General features: G+C 38.6%; 1 protein-coding gene across 2 annotated transcripts in view; it reads left to right on the top strand.

The window, feature by feature from the left end:
- Window positions 1–20,679, top strand: part of Fer (FER tyrosine kinase) — a 417,682-nt gene that overhangs the window by 391,757 nt on the left and 5,246 nt on the right. For both annotated transcript variants that reach the window (XM_004652481.3, XM_045132276.1), the window contains exon 17: window positions 16,897–17,051. In XM_004652481.3, the coding sequence (XP_004652538.1) occupies window positions 16,897–17,051 (155 nt within the window). The remainder of the gene's footprint in view (window positions 1–16,896; window positions 17,052–20,679) is intronic.

The following is a 20,679-nucleotide window of genomic DNA, read 5'->3' as shown; positions in this document are numbered from 1 at the left end:
CTTGCCTGTGAAGCCTAAGGACCCTGGTTCGAGGCTCAATTCCCCAGGACCCACGTTAGCCAGATGCACATGGGGGCGCATGCATCTGGAGTTCGTTTACAGAAGCTGGAAGCTCTGGCGTGCCCATTCTCTCTCTCTCTCTCCCTCCTTCTGTTGCTCTCAAATAAACAAAAAAAAATTTTTTTAATTTCAATTTTAAGACACTAAAAATTCATTTTAAAATGAATGCTGGACTAGACAGATAGCTTAGTGGTTAAGCCTAAGGACCCAAATTTTATTCCCCAGTACCCAGAGTTCATTTGCAGTGTCTAGAGGCCCTGGTGTACCCAGTCTCTCTCTCTCTCTCTCTCATAAAAATAAATAAATTGCTGCTTAGGATTGATTTTGATAATTTTATATAAATGTGACCCGGATTTGAAGAGAATCCTCATAGACTATTCCAGGTATCTGATGCAGTTGTAGAAAACAATTTCATGGCAATTTGGTAATTTTCACATGTATTATGTATAGCTAGTATAATGAATCATAAAAACATTCAGAAAATAAAGCTGGTCCCTTGTTTGTAAATAGTTTTAGTTGCTTTTGTATTTATAGTCAATCACCAAAGTATCTAAACTTGTTAGCCTTAAAAAGTAATTGTTTTGAGATTATAACCACAAAGGCCAGGAGATTTCCTGTTCTTTCTCAAAGATGTATTTGCTCCCAATAGCATGTTCCCAGAGGCCCTTGCTTTAAATAAGCTGTGCAATGAAGCAGGCTGCACTCCTACCCAAAATGACATCATTGACTGTTTAATAATCAGACCACACATTGGTATGGCATGTGACTCCATAATCACTCTGTTTACAAGTGGCTCAAAGTTGAAAGATGAGCTCTGCCCTTAGCAATTGTATTAAGATTCTCAAAGATGGCTCCACTTTATTGGTGTTTGTCATGCTGCTGTCTTGTTTGGCACTGATGCTGCCGACATCTCCTCCGACATGACTTGTGCAGTGCCCTCTTCTGAATCAGTAGTGCATCCCTTGTACTCACAACGTCCAGGTCCTGTTGTTGTACCCTTGCTGCATTTGCTATTCATCATCATTAACTTGTGGTGAATTCTATAACCTGTGTTTTCTCTGCAGACTCTGCCTTCTGAAAGCAGCACTGCCACACCTGCCCTCTGCTGGCACAGCTTTTGTGCCTTCCTCCCACATAACTGTGTCTCTTCTATTTGAGTGGGATAGCAACTTCAGCATTTTTACCCCACCCCATCAGCTTTTTGAAGTCATCATCTCCATTTTAAACATTTTTATTGACAACTTCCCTAATTATAAAAAATAAACTATGATAATTCCTTCCCATTCCCCACTTTTCCCTTCATAAATCCACTCTCCAGCATATCCCTTTCCTCGCTCACATAGTCTCTTTTATTTTGATGGCATGATCTTTTCCTCCTATTACGAGGGTCTTGTGTAGGTAGAGTACCAGACACTGTAAGGTCATGGATATCCAGGCTACTTTGTGTCGAGAAGTGTGCACCGTAAGGAGTCCTACCCTTCCTTTGGCTCTTTCCAACACCTCTTTCACAATGGACCCTGAGGCTTGGAAGGTGTGATAGAGATGTTTCAGTACTGATCATTCCTCTGTCACTTCTCACTCACTATGGTGCCTTTTGAGTCATCCCAGAGGCCACTGCCATCTATGCTGAGCCCCACCTGGGTCCCTGTCTGTTGCACTGTGGACTGCTGGGATTCTGACATGCTGTGAGGGTGGTTCTCTGGTGGTTCATGGCACTGGCCTCCACTTCATTTATTAACAGTTAATTCAGGTAACTTAGCAAACTCATTGGACATTTCTGTGCTCCTATTTCTTACATTCCCCCTCTTCTCCTTGTACAGAATCCTCCTCATGGTAATTAAATGGGACATGTCCTGGAGTGACCCTTTAGATGTATAATATTGAATGGCACCTCAGTCACCAGCTCCCAACAGATTAGTGTTGCATTCGAACATGAATTCTTGTCTTGGTTTCCTTCCTTGCCTAGATCATGCCTGAGAAGGAGTAAATGCTAGATACAATCAGTTTGTTGTAGAAAAACAATTTATACTATGGGTACCTATACCATAGTTAAACTTTATTAATGACTCATGGCCATGATGTTTCTTATTCTGATTGCTTTCGATCTGATCAGAATTTTCTCAAGTCCTCTCAGGAGTTTTTGGCTAAATTAGCTAGCTTCAATATTTCAAGTGTATAAATTTAGGTTTTCTTCTTATTCTGGGCTATAAGTGGTAGTGGAGGACTGTAAGACAGGAAATACCATCATGTGCTGGAGTGCTCCTTAAATAGCCTGGTACATATCATTGCAAAGAAAGCTTAGAAGAGGGTAAAGATACATGAAAAATAAGCTCAAGATCACAAGTGAGAGCAGGCTAGGAGGAGGTGGTATTACAGCGATGAGAAAGTGCCTGCAGCTGCCTTCTAGTTGATATGGAGGAGAAAGAAGTAAGGCCCCTTATGAGTGGTGGCGGTTTTTGAAGTCAGTAAGCCCTGAATCTTCTGTGGCTGTTGTTTCTTTTAACTACAATTAATAAATAATAACTATGCTGTTGCAGTTACTTGCTGCTACATAAACTATCACCCTAAACCATAGTAGCTTAACACAAAAACTCTTACTGTTCTCTTGGTTTGGATCAACAGCTTAGCTGGGCCCTGCTTGAATTATTTTAACTATTCTGTTTCTGGGGTCATTTACATGGCTTCAGTAGTTCACTGGACTGGAGAGTGGAGTATAGGCTCAGTCAGATGACCAGCTGTTTGTGCTGGCTGAAGGTTAGGAATCCCTCTTCCTCAGCCTCATTACATCCTCATTACAGGACTTCATTACATCCCGTTTGTTCCAGAGACACAAGTAAAAGGTGCAAGGTCACTGGAGGCTCATACTTCTGAGCTCTGTAAAACCACTTCTGTTAATATTGTGTTCAAATTATTGTGGTCATTCTTTCCGACCAGACCTGTCTTTGAGAGACTCCCTCTCAGCCTTACCTTCAAACACATCATGTCTAGTATTGTAATTTGTTTGCTCACATGGCTGTCTCTTCTTCCAGAAGTAAGCATCCAGAAAAGAAAAAAAAGAAAGGTTAATTTTGTCCATAGCATAAGATCTAGTACTAGTAAGACCTCAGTCAATGAATGTGTAACCAATCCACAATGGACTAACTGGTTGATGTGCACACACACACCCATGTATAAGTACATGTATTTGTACTTTGCCTTCTAGTAGTAGCTAGATACTGAGTATAAAGTTAATGAAGTAATTTGTTAAATGACTTTTTTGTTAAATGAGTAATTTGTTAATGAATAATTTGTTAAAAGTGCAATTATTTCTTTTTTGATTTAAAATAATTTGGGTATATATTGAGTGGTTACCATAGATTCAGTTAGATGAATTTACACATTCTAATTCTAAATTAAGTATCAGCGTCATCAAATGAGTTATGCCCTCATTCTCAGTTACTCGTTGTCTTGGATCATATTTAATGTCAGATTCATGACTATTTATGCTGAAATAATGTCACAAGAAGGAAAAGTCCATTTGCAAATATACCCCTCACTGCTGCATTTTAAAAACATCCTTTAAATTGTTACTTTCAGTTGATAGCACTAAAATTGTTTAGTATCCCATAACATTTACAACCCATGTCCTTGTGGAGTTCCCATGCAGGCAGCCACTCCCGATGTTACCATCACCATGACAGCTGCTGCAGAGTGCTGTCATGCAGCTGTCACATTTTCTCTTGCCATTTGCAGCTCACTAAATTTGCCATACTTCGTGGGGAACCTTTAGGCTTTGTTGCTTGAGATGTATACACATTACTTTGTCTACCTTGTGTCTTCCCAATACTTTTGTGTTACCATGATCTGCAAGTTGGCAAAAGTAAATTTCACTAAGAGACCAACAGGACACATGAACATGCAGATTTTATCATCAAAGAATCACAACAAATAACAACATTTAGTTTCTACTTTCAGTCAATCTTAAGTATTTCTTTTAGAATTATGAGAAAATTTGCTATGCATATGAAATCAAGTCAATTCTACAAGATAAAGTCGTACCAAACACAATAAATAATTAAAATAGAATGAAGATAAAGCAAGACTTCTTGAGTATGGAGAGAAAATATAGAGACAGAAAAGAAATTGAATTTCATTTCTTTGTTTCAAGATGAAAACAGATTATTGTAAGATAGTTCTGCATTCATAACTTAGATTCTGCTGTTTTGGTTTCATGCACTGCAAGCCAACGTGAGACTGAAGAGAATTTATTATAAAGTCACCTGAGATTTCACTTGATAAACATAGAAAGCAACATTAGAAATTGAAAGAGGAATAATGAAAATTTCACTTTAACAGAATGTAAATGGGAAAACAAGGAAAAAATTACTAAGACGCATGAAAGAAAGTCATGACACCTCTTGAATTCCTATAAATTCTGAAGACTGTTTTGGTTAACAGGGTATTGGTGCCACAAAAATATGCTAAATGTTTCGACTCTATACATTAGGGACCAAAATTGTCTTAAATTGTCTTCCCACCTGCCACTCATTGCGGAACTATTAGTCACAGTAAACCATGTGCAAAACTGCAAGCAGGCCATGTAATGTAGCTCTGTTGGTTTGGGGGACTTAAGGGCAGGACATTTGGGAAACATGACCTATTATTGATCTGCTCAGGAAAGGAGAACCAGTGGCACCCTTTATACAGAGGTCAGCATTCAGTACCTGAATGCAGGTGCATTCCACCATAATTAGACTGGATTTGTTCATTACTAGCTGAAAACTTTAAAGGATTCCGGGGCTCATTACAGCACCCTGTGCAGCACAGGTAACACAGTGGCTCTGAGTCTTTATGAGCCTTTCTATGTCCCTCTGGGCCCCGGTGTGACCATGCCTAACACCTGTGAAGGTCTGAACCATAACAGATGATTCTCGAGAATTGCTACATGCCTTTATACAGGATAGAAAATGAAATAGGAAAAATTAGAGATCTTAGCCCACTCGATATATTCTGTATTCCATTGCCTAAGCAGTCAGGGGTCTCCATTCCATTAACCTAAAAAGGAAAGAAAACAAATTTCAGTAACAAAATAGCAAAAATCAATCTACTTTGGACTTGGATAGCATAATTTTTTTTTCAAAGACACCAAGAGAACACTGGAAATCTGAAAGAATGTATGTTTTAGAGCAAGATAGATTCCATTTTCCACTACTTAACCAGCTGTGCAATCCTGAACAAATGACTTAATCTCAGAGCCTCAGTTTCTTGATCTGTATAACAGTTTTCTATGCTTCTAAGTAATGGTTAGGGTTAGAAATGACAATAAAGAGCCTGGTATCATGCTTGGGAAGTTTTTCTTAATTATGACCCCAGACGTAGAGGCAAGCCAACGATATCTCCTGCACCATAATATTTTGGCACCTGGATGAGTGGGACTGTTGCCATATGGCATGGCACTCTTGGAACTTAACCTTTCATTAGCTGATACTTAGCAGTGCACTTACAACATGGAAACTTTTTCCTAAGCACTTTCTACCTCTCCTAAATAGCTACATATATCCCGCCAGTTATGTAAAGAGAGTGTCTTTAACCTAGAGTCTGCAGAATGTCAGAAAATGAAAGGACCTCAGCATCCTCCCAATCATTGCAAATTTTCCAAGAGTGCATGACACATCATCTGAGATAGAGCATCTTGCTTGTATTTAAATATAGTACTGCTTTGCTATTGTGATTACTAGATTTCAAATTCATTTTAAAATACTGTTAAATTCTTAGGGTTAAGAATGAACGTTATTTCTTAACATTTTCATCATGGGATATTCTTGCTCTCAACCCTTACTAAGTATCTATCAGAGTAGATGTAGAACAAAAGAATTGTAACTAGATTACTATGCATGAGGTTGATACCCAGCATATTTTAATGCATCCAGCATAGGATAGCTATTATCTTGATGGTTATTCAGTTAGGAATGGTCTTGCCATTTTTTTTTTTCAGTCTTGCTCAAAGTAACTTACTACATGCAAGGTAACATTTTGTTATGCTTTTATCATGTACACAAGTAGGTTTGGTTTTCCCTTATCCTCTTGGAATAGATTGGGTGGAAAGTTGTTAAATCTTCTTTCCAGAAGTGTTTCATGAGTAAGTTCTGAAGCCAGCAAGAGAGATCATCTTTTCACTATACACTCAAGCCTGCTTTGTAGTACAGTTGCCCTTTCAAAATTTGGCATGTCTATGAACTTGTTAGACTTAAACATTTACTTTCCATCTATGGTCTTGGTTAATTCTTCCCTTTGGGATGGATTACTAGGAGGTTTAGTAATGGGTCGATATTTGTGATGGAAAACAAATCACATTGATACTGAGATTTTTCTGCTATGCAAATAGAGTTGCATTTCATAAAACTGTGAACCATCCAGATTAAGCATAGTGGTTAAATACAAGGAATGGGTTCCCTGGAGTTTTCAGTTAAGTTAGTGAACTGTTGGCATTTTGTGATAAACTCTGGATAATTTTTTGCCATCTGTATTTAGTATGAGTTCTCTTTAGCTTAGAAAACTACATTCTGCAGTAAAGAACAGAATATGTGGAGTTTGCACTTCTGTGTGTCCAACTAGAATTCTTCAGCAAAGGTACCTCTCAAATGCAAGAGTCAAGTGAAGTGTTTACATGAAGCTGCACGTCATCCAGTGTCTTCAATCACAGTTTTCAGGTAGCTATGTCGTGAAAGAACTTGGTTGTTGTGTCTGCTTAGCTATCCAGCAGGAGCCCCGTGGCATAAATCAATCAACAAACTGGTATTCTGCGAGCATGCAGCCCAGTACAGATCTCCCTCTGCCAAAAGGGTGGAGTGACTTTTACGAGTTATATCTCCATTTTTTTTTCCTCTACCCATGCCTTGTCATAACCCTAACTACTCATAGCTGTGTCCTTGCCGCTTCTTTTTTCACCACTGGCAGGAGTGTCTTTGTCTGTCATCCCATTCTCTTAAGACTTTATATGCTGCCTAGCCAATTATCTATTGAAATAATTTATGCTATGATTTGACTTGTGGTGACACATACACCTTTCTCCACATGCACCATACTGCATTTCAACAGAAGCCTTAAATGAAAAGACTCACATACTGAGTGTTCTATGTGTCTTGAAAAGCAGCAGCAGGAGAGAACTAAGAGACCAAGAGACCATACATGTCTCTAGGGCACTGGAACAGTCCTTGGAGCATTAATAATGCTGTGACCAGCCTCCATACCTGGCCTGTGCTGTGTTCTCAGAGGAGACAGCAGCACTTTTGTTTCCATCTTTCATATCTCTGGGGCACTGGAACAATTCTTCAAAAAGAATAGGCACATTTTAATAATGGGACCAATTTTCACAGTTTTGTAGCTTGGGGCTTTCCTTGGGGTCTCTTAGAAATAATTACACCATTAACAATGGTAAAGAACTCACCATGGAGAGGGACAGAGCATGCAGAGTGGAGAGAGGAGACAGAACTATCTGACAAGTGGAAAATGGAGTGGAACCAGGGGTATGCTGGAAATGAGAAATATAGGGAGATATTCATACTTAATGTATGTTTTATTCAAAGGAAACCTAAGGTATATTCTGAAGTTGACATCAGCTGACTTTAAGAATAAGCCTGTCATCTTCCTTTAGTCAGTCTTTAATGGTGTGGCAGATAGCTTCAGGTTCACTGAGATGAACTTCCAGACCAGGCACAGTTATAGAGGAAGGGATGCTTATTGAAGCTTACATAATGGCAGAAGAAGCTGGCCTGCTTTCACAGTTCCAAACACAGGGAAAGAACCACAAGCCAAAAGCCACACAGCACACTTCAGGAACTCCAGGTGGAACTAGGTATTTTGCATATCTTTAGATTGGAATTTCAAACCCACCCTGCACCTCAGGGTTGGACCCTAAGATCCACCCAGTAACACTACCTCCAGCCAGGTGTCTGCGCATGCAAACTACAAACTAATAATAACCTGAATATATTGGAGGCCATCTATTCAAACTACCACCGATGCCATCATTTTCAGCTTTGGTATTGACCAAAATTCATCCCCAAGGGCTACTCCTACTAACTAAGACACATGTGCATTGCTTCATCAAGTTTCTGGGATGCTTGAAGGCAATTTATATGTCTACTATTTGCAAACCTTGTAACAAGACATGGAAATCCTAGTCTCCTTCCATCACAATACTCGTGTCTTGTCACAGCAAGGTATGACATTTCTCTTCTTAAGAAAATAAGTGTTAATGTATTATATGTTCTACTTCTGTTTGAGGGGTTAGACCTGGGAGATTGAAGAGTAATTGTATTTTATTTATTTATTTATTTATTTATGAGAGAGGAGGCAGAGAGAGAATGGGTACACCAGGGCCTCCAGCCATTGCAAATGAACTCCAGATGTGTGCACCCCTTGTGCATCTGGCTTACATGGGTCCTGCAGAGTCAAACCAGGATTCTTTGGCTTTTTGCAGGCAAACACGTCAACCACTAAGCCATCTCTTCTACCCCTGAAGAGTCTGTTTTTTTAATTATTTATTTATTTGAGAGAGAGAGAGAAAGAGATAAGCAGATAGAGAGAATGGGCATGCCAAGGCATCTAGCCACTGCAAATGAACTCCAGATGCATGAGCCACCATGTGCATCTGTATTAATGGGACCTGGAGAATTGAACCTGGGTCCTTAAGCTTCACAGGCAAGAATCTTAACTGCTAAGCCATCTCTCCAGCCCTGAAGAGTCATTTTTTATTAAGAGATGCCTAGTATTGGAATTTCTCATTGCTTAAAACTTCACTTATGGTCACTTGCCAGATTTGTGGTTTGAATACATTTCAAAGGAAAATGACTAGGTGTATTAAGAGGCATTCTAAAATGTGGCCAAAATTTCTGGTTGTAGGACTGGGCTGCTGTGGTTTTGTACCCCAAAAAAGTATATGTGTGTGTGTGATGGAGATAGTCATTCTCTAACACATAGTTTCTGGGGCTAAAATTCCAGTTTTAGTCTTTTAAGTATGCACTTTCATGTCTTGCATGTGACTAACATTTACTGCTCACTGATACCCTAAGCAGTTTACATTTTGGAGTTTCATGATTTAGGTATTATTATCATCTAATTTCATGAGGCTAAAAGTAAGCAACTGCTTCAGTCACCAGGACTAAATGCCCATTCAAAAGCAGCTGGTGGGAGGAGAGCTTTTCTTTTGGCTTATGGACTGGAGGGTCTATAAGGGAAGCTTCACAGTGGTATGAACAGAGCCTGGACATCTCCTCTGTCACAGAAGATGAAAAACAACAGGAAAGTGTGCTGGATTCTAGCAAGGGGTAGCTGGCTACAGCACCCATAAGCCCACCCCCAACAACACACCTTCTCTAGCATGGCACTATCTCCAAAATTGCCATAAGCTGGGGACCAAAACACCACAGTGACTCTCTATGGTCCAGAAGCTAATAAGTGACATATTTCTTTAAAGCTGATTCTTTTAACCACTGCACTGTAATGCCTCCAAATATGCTTGCAGCCAATTATCTAAATGTAGATGCTTTGTGCAATGATATTCTAAATTCTTCTCCCTTTACCAGAAGTAGTAACACAGATAAAGTATTCATTTTTTTTCTCTCCACATTCTGTTCATTGGCTTAATGATTCAGTCAAAAGGAAGAAACTCCAGGGCTTTAAGAAGGTTTTTTTCCTCCTGTGGGCTAATAACATAAAGTTATTTGTGACTCAATATTATCCTAGTGGGAATAGTTTTTGTAACAAAAGAGGGAAAAAGTCCTCGTTTTTCCGTGTGATAAATCCTGACTGTAAAATTGTAGATACAAATAATGAAGCCAAACAGTATTTCAGAGAACACTAGTGAGCTTCATGGATATTCCTGCCTTACTGCAGAATTTGCTGTGAGGAGGGCTGGAGAGATAGTGGTCAAGGCACTTGCCTGCAAAGCCAAAGGACCCAGGTTCGATTTTCCAAGGCCCACACAAGCCAGATGCACAAGTGGTGCATGCATCTAGAGTTCTTTTGCAGTGGCTAGAGGCCTTGGTGCATCTGTTCTCTCTCTCTCAAATAAAAAAAATAATTTGCAGGGAGAATGAGCATATCCCCAAAACAAGGTGCCCACTGGTGGACTTATCTTGCCATCTGTGGATTTCCTGCAACTGCTGTCTGTTCTCCTTAGATCCCTTTAGTCCATCTCATTTTATGTGTGACTTGTCAGGCACCTCGGGTACACTCTCACAAGTCTTCCTTTGAATCTTCAAATAAGATTATCCTTTTAGCAGGGATCAGCATTCGCAGTTCTGTCCTTCTGCATGTGATGAAGTGCAGCTGTCTCTCACACCTCCTGTTTACACCACTAGCCTGTTGCCTGTTAATTTCTCATGTCTGCATTCATATGACAGTGCATTCTGTAACATATGGGCTCATGTTGGCTTGTCCTCTCTCAGTTTTGTGTGTGATGAGGCAGGGTTCACTATGGTGTCTCCTAGAGTGCTTGACTCGGGGCTTGGTAGTAATGAGCTTGATAAAGGGAATACAAAGAAAAGAAACCAAAAATTAAATTGTTAACCTAGAGGTCGTATATTATTTTCCTATCATCCTGAGTACCTATTAGAATTTAGGCAGAGAGTAAGCAATGCATGCTGATTGCCTGAAGACCTGAGTCTTTAATGCTTAGACTGCTAAAATATAGTCACTTAGTGAAATCCAAAAGAAGTAGCATGTTCTGTAAATGTTACTGAAATAGCATTGACAGTGAACTTTCAGTATGTGTAGGGGAACTTGACATTGGCTCCTCACCAAACATAGAACTCCTGACCTCCACTATGCTGGTGCTGCAGAGGTGTTACTCTGGACAGTGCTAGTACTGCAGTCTCGTGCATGACCAACAGTGCCCTGAATAAAGACTTGCTCTGTCCACGAACAATGCCATTTGGCACGCCGACACAGCTGTCTGTAGGTCTACGTCTAGATCATCTGTTCTGTTCTCCAATAACAAACCCTATTGACAACTCTACCTTTATAGTAAGATTTAAAATCATGTGTTAAGTCCTTCAACCTTTTATATCTTCCTTAAAATTATTTTAGTGCCACTGAATTTTCATCTACAATTCAGAACTAACCTGTTGAGTTCTGCAGATATATTTGCTAGAATTTTTGTGGGAGTGTATATGTAATTAAATATATAACTAATTTGGGAAGAAATGGCATTTTAATGATATTGAGTCTATCACTTCATGAATATAAAATATTTTCCATTTATTTAGACATTAGACTTCCTTTTAAGTATTTGATTGATTGGTAATGCTATAAATGTAATTTCCTTTCTGGTTGTTTGCTGCTAGCATACAAGGGATGTGCGTAATATCAACCTTACCAAATCTAAGTTAAGATACAGTTATATATATATTTTTTAAAATTTAATTTATTAGTTTTCTTTTCAGTAAATACAGGCAGTTTGGTACCATTATTTAGGCTCATCTGTGATCTACCCCTTCCAATTAGACCCTCCTTGTTAATGAAAATGGGTCGTGCATTGTGGAGTTATATTTTTTAATATAGAAATTCTGTGGGAATTTATATAGCTGGAAATCATTTTACTACTTCTGTCTTATTTCAGAAAATAGAGTCACTGAAAGAGATGTTTTTCAAAAAAGTATCCATTTAGTGTAAGCTCTCAAATTGTTGCAATAAAGTTCTTTCATGTCTTTTTTTTTAAATGTTTTTATTTATTTGCAAGCAGAAGGAATGGGCATACCAGGGCCTTCTGCTGCTACAGATGCATGTGCCACTTTGTGTATCTGGTTTTATGAGGGTACTGGAGTTTTGAATCCGGATGCTAGGTAAGCAGGAGCCTTTAACTCCTGGCCATCTCTCCAGGCTCCTACTGTCTTATTTTTAACGTCTCAATGTCTACAGTACCAGTAGTAACTTCTTTTCATTCTTGATACTGATATTTACAAATTTCTATCTTATTTTCTATCGTATCACTTTACATCAGTAAGTGATTATACATACATTCCTAAGCTTTCACAGTTAATGTTCTAAGCCCCTTTTCTCACACTCAACTTCAGTATGTTATCACAGGTATAAAAGTTATAAACATTAAGAATTTGACCAGGCTGGGCATGGTGGCGCACACCTTTAATCCCAGAACTTTGGGAACCAGAGGAGGTTCTCTGAGAGTTTGAGACTACCCTGAGACTACATAGTGAATTATAAGATAGCCTGAGCTAGAGTGAGACCCTACCTTGAAAAACAAAAACAAAACAACAACAACAAAAAAAAAAAACCTACTTCACCAGCTAATGCTGTAGTATCTGATTTCACTATTCAGTTATATTATAAAAATCTTAACTGGAAAAAATATTTTTCACTTGTCAAGTGTCTTTTCCTTTTATCTTAATATTTTGTTCTGGTAAAATAGATCTGCTGTCATTAAATTCTTTTAGTTTTTCTTCATCTTACAATATCTTTATTCTTATGGAACTTTTTTTCAGTTGTGGGATTCTGGGTTAACAAAGATATCTGCTTAAATTTGATAGGGAATACCTAAACACTTACTGTAGGTCAAGTTAGAAGAATTTCCATCTTAATACATGAAAGGTGTCTTCTGGCCTCCATCATTTCTTTTTAGTTGCTGTTTTAATTTGATGTCATTTTTCAACTTTTAATATTTCCCATAGATTTCAATGCCTTATTAATGTCTTTGATTTACCTTGAGTTAAAATGTTGTTGAATATGTACATTTAGTTCTTCAAATGCATTTTCTTCTCTAGTCTTATTCCTCTACTTCTATTCTCTAATGCCTGTGTTTGACATTATTTTGCAGTTGTCTGAAGTCCTCATCACATTTTCCTTGTGTTCTTGAGTTTGGACAACCTATATTCTCTTCCAGTTTATTGCCTGACGTGACCAGATATTGTATGCTTACATTGTATTATTTCAGATCACAATTTTGATGTGTAATAACTATGTTAGAAAGGTACTAAATAGAGTTCTCCCATCTGAAACCTGATGCACAGAAGTGACATGGGGCTCTGGAAATGGCTCCCATGAGTAAAAGTGCTTCCTGCACATGCAGACAACTTGAATTCACATCCCAGAACCTGTGTCAAAGCCAAACACAGTAGCACAAGTGTCTGTCATTCCAGTGTGCCCTCAGCAAGATGGTAGGCACGAGAATTTCCAGAAGCTTGTAGGTCAGCTAGCCTGACAAGTGGGGGCAAGAAGACACCCTGCCTCAAACCAAGTGGAAAGAGAAGATCAACACCCAAAGTTGTCCTTTAACCTCCACATACATAATGTGGCATGTATGTGCCTGCACTTACACCTGCATATACACAATACTTTTTTTAAAAAATACATGGCTTCATTTGAAACTCGTCAGTCAACAAGCACCAGTGCCTTTCTGGATCCTAGTTCATGTACAGTACTATGCACACGCAAAGAAAATATGTTTTAACATACATACAACAGAGAGAGCTGTGCAAGCCTCCAAAGTCAGTTTCAACACAGATTAAAGCTTTAATGTTTTTAGTATACTACTAATTAAAGAGACTATAGAAATCATTTGCATTCATCAAATTCTTTGGAACATTTACTGTGAAAATCTCAACATGTAAACAGTATTTACTTCACCTTTGCAAGCCTGCTTTATAAATCTCCCTTGTTTTCCAGGTACCTGCCCCATGTCTTCTGTTACCATAATATTATCTTATTCACTTATTTTAAAAGACGGTTTGCTGGGTGTGGTGGCGCACGCCTTTAATCCCAGCACTCAGGAGGCAGAGGTAGGAGGATTGCTGTGAGTTCAAGGCCACCCTATGTCGAAAACACAAAATAAAATAAAATTTTAAAAATGGTTTCACTCTTTCTGGTATACACACATTCCTTATTTTCCTACCTCTTCCCATTACAATAAAGTTTTAGATCCACAAAAACACATGACTTGTGTCTTTCCAAAGCTTCTTGCAGCAAGTGGGTTTCAACAGCAGGACTAATAATAAATAAAAAGGAAAATAGCAGTAGCTCTTTGAATTATTTTGAGCCACATATTATATGCTTGTCCTTTCCAAACATATCACATTTAATCCTGCTAAGTTGTCTTCATAGATGAGTAAAATAAAGCTAAATATACTACATCCACTCAGAGCTAAGATTGCTGATGGGCAGCTCTACCATGAGTAGAACTGGTGTTCCTGAGGCAGCCTGAGAGCCTCCCACCGCTGGAAGTGAGGAAGTGAGCATGCCCCCACTGTCATCACTCTAGTGTAAAACATCCACAGCTGGAAGCTAGTGACGTGACACATTTAAAGACTGTGCAGTGAGTCATTGATTTAATTTTAAATAAAGGCCTCTTCTTAGGTTTTTCATTATGAGGCTTGATCCAGTGTTCAAAACTAATCTTAACCAATTAGAAAGGCAGAATGTTTAAATCCAAGTTTCCTATTAAAATATTATTCCTCTGTTCAGTATTGCAAGCTCAAGCCCTTAGGAAGTACTGTCATGGGTGTGGTGTTTGTCACATGCTCAAGGTACAACTAAAGTTTTTTTTTTAGCCCAACATAGTGGTGCTGAGACAGAGTCATTACAGTGAGTTCAAGGCCAGCCACAAAAACAGTGAGCCATTGTCTCAAAAACAGGTCAGGAAAGAATTATATATGTTTCTATTTATTTGGAAGCTTTCAAATAAATGTATTACATTTTTATATATTGATCATTGGAATACATAGTTTTGTTTCTCCTGGGGAATACCATATGGGAGATACCTTGCCTTCAGCAGGAAATGTTTCTATAATGAGCCAGCATTAGTTCATCAAGTACTTTCTGAGCATTGGGAGTATAATTTGAAGAGAAGTCGATAGATCTGGAAAGGACTACTTTGCGAATCCAGGTACTAATAGTCTATCTGAGCTTTTCAAGGGTTTTACATTTGCAAATAGTCACTTTCCCTGCCCACATCAGCTTCTCTCTCTGCCATATTATGCCCAACTATACATGTTATAGCCTCTGTATTATGTAGGGATAAATTTATTTGTGCTGAAATCCTTTTCTACTCACTCCTTTACAGAAAATGTACTGAAAAGATGTATTTAAAATCATGGTTCTACTTTTGTTTATTATATTTGTATTTTCTACATTTTTTTTTTGTATCCACTACTTCTCTGAAACTGCCCTTGGTTCATGTCTCGTTAAATTTCATGTTGCCAAATCCAGTGTCTGGTTCATTCGTAGTTGATGTGAGCACTCCTCCTTGAAATACTGCTCTCACTTAATGCTTAGGCCACCAAATCTCCTCTGGGTTCCTTCAGCCACTTTGAGACTTTGCTCTTTTTTTTTGGTGAGGAGGGGGTGAGGTAGGGTATCACTGTAGCTCAGGCTGACCTCGAACTCACAGCATTCCTCCTACCTCTGCCTCCCAAATGCTGGGACTAAAGGCATGTGCCACCATGCCCGGCCTCAGTATCTTTTTTTAATCCTCTGAATCAAGGCATATTAATAGACCTAGCCTTTGAGCTCCATTTTTAATCTTTCTACAAAGTCCAGGTGAATGTATTTTCCACCTCATAACTTTAAATACTATTCAGAAACTGCAGCCAGGCATGGTGGTGCACTCCTTTAATCCCAACACTTGGAAGGCAGAGGTAGGAGGATTGCCATGAGTTCAAGGCCACCCTGAGACTAGAGAGTGGTTTCCAGGTCAGCCTGAGCTAGAGTGAGACCCTACCTCAAAAAAAAAAAAAAAAAAAAAAAAAAAAAAAAAAAAAAAAAAACACCCTGCAACCTCCAAAGTGAAAGAAATAAACACTAGGAGGTATATGGTAGTCTTTGCCATATGCCCCTCATTCACTGTGTGATCCAACTCCACATTATCAGAGACCTTCCCTACAAGCTTATCTAAACTATGTGTCTTCTTACTCAATAGTAGATGACCTGTGATCTTGTGTAGTAGCACATTTTCTCATATTTTATTTATGTGTGGATTTGACCATTGAATGTCCTCCCCACTAGAACTAGAGAAGAGACTGTCAGGTAAGCTTGGTCAGGGGAGACTCAGGAAGAGTGGATGTAGAGGCAACAGCTGTGCAAATGTTCGAAATAAAAATTAACCAGGCAAAGGGCATAACTATGATAGAAACCATTTTTCTGTGCTTACAGAAGGTGTCTTGCATTTGAAGGCAAAAAGCAGCTGGAATGTAGCAGATAATGGGAGAACAGAACAAGGTATAGGGAAAAGGAGGACCAGGTTGTTGTCTGCCCCAAGTGCAATAGAAAAAAAAAATTGCCCACCTGTTTGCCCCACATCAGCCCCTTTCCCTCTTGGAAAGCTCTAGAAATAGCAGCATATGGTTACAGTAATGAAATATTCAAATGTAATAAATGAAAAGTACATAAAATGGAAAGTTCAGTTTGTTTTACAAGCTACACTGCACTTATTACATGGTTGGTACCTGCCCTTTTGGACAGTGCATATGCACAACAGTCCATTACCACAAGAAGCTGTTTGGGGCAGTGGTGCCCTGGGAAAGCCAGTCAACAGAAGAGTAATATAAAATTTGCCTACCGCTCCTGTGACTTTCTCTTTTAACAGGGAGAATCAGTGGTTTCCTATTTAAATGGAAATATATGTGGTGTCTAACAAACTAGCATGTGGTCTGTTCCGTATGTAAATATTCTCATGGTTGATTTTTACCTATGACAGCCTAGATGGGAAGCCTGGTAAATCATAAGCATCCTTAACCTTATTATAAATACAGTGCAAATGTAAAAATGCAAAGTGGGGAAGTCATAAATGTGAAAGCAGCTTTCAATTTGTTTTAATAGGTGTTTCTGTGTCTTGTTATAACCTAGGGACCTTGCTGCAAGAAACTGCCTGGTAGGTGAAAATGATGTTCTGAAAATCAGTGACTTTGGAATGTCTCGTCAAGAGGATGGCGGAGTGTATTCATCTTCTGGCTTAAAACAGATTCCTATTAAATGGACAGCACCAGAAGCTCTGAATTATGGTAAGAATAGACTTTTGTATAATAAAAATACACTACATTAACACAAAAACAGTCTGAAGCAATAGAAAAGGGAGACAAAATCCAAGTAGAAGGACTTAGACAAGTCAACACAAATAATGAGTAAATGTTCATTTCTTATTCTTAGACATATGCTGAGCAGTTCATTAAAATTATTGATTAGGTTTTGTAAGACTGCTAGGTGACAAAGGTAGATGAAAAGGATGATGCTTATGTTATGGTCATATATATCAAGTGTCGAATGTCTTACGATTGCACCAGTAATCTCATCCAATGGCTTCTTGAGGAAAGAAAGAAAGAGATGGAAATTAAATGTTAAAACAGCAAGAGATTTTTTTCACTTGAATTTTTGTGTCATTATAATTGGAAATTAATATAGCTTACATTCTTTTGCAATTGCAGTAGGATTAAATGGGTCATAATAAGGTGGGTAACAGGTCAAGAATTTTGAAAAATGAAGGAAAGGTATGCTATAGGTGAAATTAGAAATGATTTTTTATTAAGGGTATTAGCATATAAGTTACAAATTGGTAGCTGGATATAAGAGATTTGAATAAAAATGTATCCATTGCTTGAAAGTGAAAAGTTACTTAATGGAAAATGATTTATAATTTGGTAATATAATACCTTAAGGACAAATAAAACTTTTTAAAATTGAGGTGAAATTTATATACTGTAAAATTACCCATTTTGTTTTATGTACTTGTGTGTGCCCACCCATATCACATCCCACATACACTCTGCAGGGAATATCGCATGTCCCCCACCATGGTTCTTTTACCAGCTCTTGTTTTGAGACTGAATCTCTCACTGATTCTAGAGCTTGCAGGCTACAGCGATTCTCTGGTATGTTGTCCCCTTCGCAGGAATGGGGTTACAGGAGCACATGGCCGGCCTAGCTGTTCATGTGAGATCTGGAGATTCTAAGTCTCAGGCCACCATGCTTGTGCAGGGCTTACACTTAACTACTGAGCCATTTTAAAGTAAACAACAAGCAAGTGACTGTTTACACAATTCACAGCATTGGGCTACCATACCTAGTTTTGAAGCTATCATTTTTCTCTCTTTTTCTACTCATTCATTCTCTGCCCCCAGTCCCTGGACATATTGTAGCATTTCATTCTGTGAGTATACCAATTTGTTCATTCATCTACAGAGGTGCCCTTGAGCACCTTTTGACTATTGTGAACAGTACTACACTTGCATATAAGTGGCTTCTAGTTACTTTTTGCTGTTTTGAGTACCTATGTTCCATTATTCTTTGAGTATATGTTAGGAACTAGATGATGATTTTACATGTAATATTTTGAGGACCCACCAAATGTTTTCTGGATAAAGCTTTTCAATGTAATTGGCTTGGAAGCTTGTTGGCTCATCCACAGATGTCCACATGCCAGCCAGAGAGGCTTTGTAGTGATAGAAAATGAAGCCACTGTTTCTTAGAACACAGAGTGCATGGCCACTCTGCTGTTTCCCACAGTGACTATTCTCTGAGGTAGATGCTATTACTCCCGGGTTATATTACTAAGGGTAACAATCACAGCATAAAAGATAGGATTGTAGCCGGGCATGGTGGCACACCCCTTTAATCCCAGCACTTGGGGGGCAGAGATAGGAGGATTGTTGTGAGTTTGAGGCCACCCTGAGACTACAGAATAAATTCCAGGTTAGCCTGAGCTAGAGTGAGACCCTACCTCGAAAAAAAAAAAGTAGGATTGTAACATTTGTTTACAAAACAAAAAACTAGAGAGTTGTAACTGGAATTGGAAGTCCCCAAAGATTTACCAGTAAAATCAAGCTCTCTTGATTTTGCTAGCCCTGTTTGCCAGGCACCTTATATGACACAGCCATTAAAAGTCCTCTTGCTATTGGCTTGTCCAAGAGAGTAGGTTGTAATTTTCTTTTTTTTCTTTATTCATGTACAGTAATATTTGAGAGGGCTCAGACAGAAAAAAAAAAGTCCTCTTGCTATTAAATGTGCATCTTCTTAAAATATTTTACTTATTTGACAGAGAAAGAGAGACAATATGTGTGCCAGGGCCTCCAGCCACTGCAAACGAACTCTAGACGCATGCGCCCCCTTGTGCATCTGGCTAACAGGGGTCCTTTGGCTTTGCAGGCAAATGCCTTAACTGCTAAGCCATCCCTCCATCCCTAAATGTACATTTTGATCACAGTGTATTTTAGTTGAATCACAGCCTGACTGAAGTATTTACAAGGTTTAGGTCTAACTTCAGATAATCTGGGACAGACAGGAATTTTTAAGAAATAAGGAAAAGTATGAAGCCATTTGGTTGACATTGTAGAATATTTACAGTTTAGCATTTGTTAATATGAACTTCATGAGATGAAGACTGTTTTAGAAACAGAACAGGAAGGAACTTGTGGTAAACTATGCTCTATAGTAGGAAATTCCTGAGAGCAGCTACAAGCCTCTGGGCAACCCTGAGAAGCTGTCAGTTCTCAGACATTCCCGAAATTTGGCTCTAAACCCTTGCTGTTTTTAGCAACCAGAAAAAACAAAACTCATCAAAGTCCCAATTAGTTGATGCTTCATATTTTAATTCGCCTAATTTCTATAGGCCTTTTCTTCCCTACAGATTGAAACACTGCCCAGCTCTCCCATGAATAGGTTCAGGGTGTAGAAAGCATCTATTCAAACTTACTTTTACTGTTTTGTTTTTAGTGTTAAGTTTTAGATCTTACACTTGTTCCCATCACCCATGTCTAGCCATCCAACTTCCCTTCCTAGATATACTCCTTCCATGTTCTCATATTGTTATCAAAGACTTCTTAACCATGCAGTTATGAATATCTTTCCTGACCATTTTTTAAGCACGAAATGGTAGCCTACTCTTACAGTATTTGGAATATATCTCTACTATCCTCAGTCACAGCTTCCAACAAAGAAATCTGTTCTTCAGTTGTTGAAAATTGTTCCATTTGTCATCTGATTCATGTGATACAAGTACTAGACTCTGACATGTGAGGGAGGCAGGAGTCTTAGTGGAAAGCCATCTCCTATTCTACACCTATGTCTTATTTGTGAGATGCAAATTATACTGCCTTTTCTGTACAAGGGCCTTCTAAGGATTGAAGGAAGAAAAGAATAGCAGCAAAAGGTTACTCTGCCTTGTAAAAAATATTCAGGAAACCAAGCTCAAAAGGTTGGTTAGGTTATAAGTTTTCACATTTGGAATATGTTTACTATGGAATATATAACATGCCTATCTTCATCTTTACCCAGATATTACTTTACAAAATAAGGTATCCTAATACATAATAAGACCAATGTTTTAAGAAAGCAAGTTTTAGCCACTGAATGACTTTCATGAAAAGTCTTGATGTGCATAATTACTGTCTCATAAGAAGAACACTGATTCACACAGCTGGAGCTGGTAGTCAGTGAGCACAGTCCAAACTGGGAGCAGTTATCCTAGCACAGGCAGTCTCCCTTCCATTTTAAATAACGTGACACTTTTCAAGGAGAAGAATTTGCAAATTCTAGAGTAACAAAGTTGAGGCAAACTAACTAATAGAGCATAGAGAAGGTATTATTCAAGAAATCTTCACACTGGACATGATAGCACATGCCTGTAATACCAGAGGA

This window comes from Jaculus jaculus, chromosome 13 (genome assembly GCF_020740685.1).
Source record: "Jaculus jaculus isolate mJacJac1 chromosome 13, mJacJac1.mat.Y.cur, whole genome shotgun sequence".
In the NCBI taxonomy this organism is placed as follows: domain Eukaryota; kingdom Metazoa; phylum Chordata; class Mammalia; order Rodentia; family Dipodidae; genus Jaculus; species Jaculus jaculus.
The sequence above is the reverse complement of the archived record's forward strand: the minus strand, read 5'-3'. Positions and strand labels throughout refer to the sequence as shown.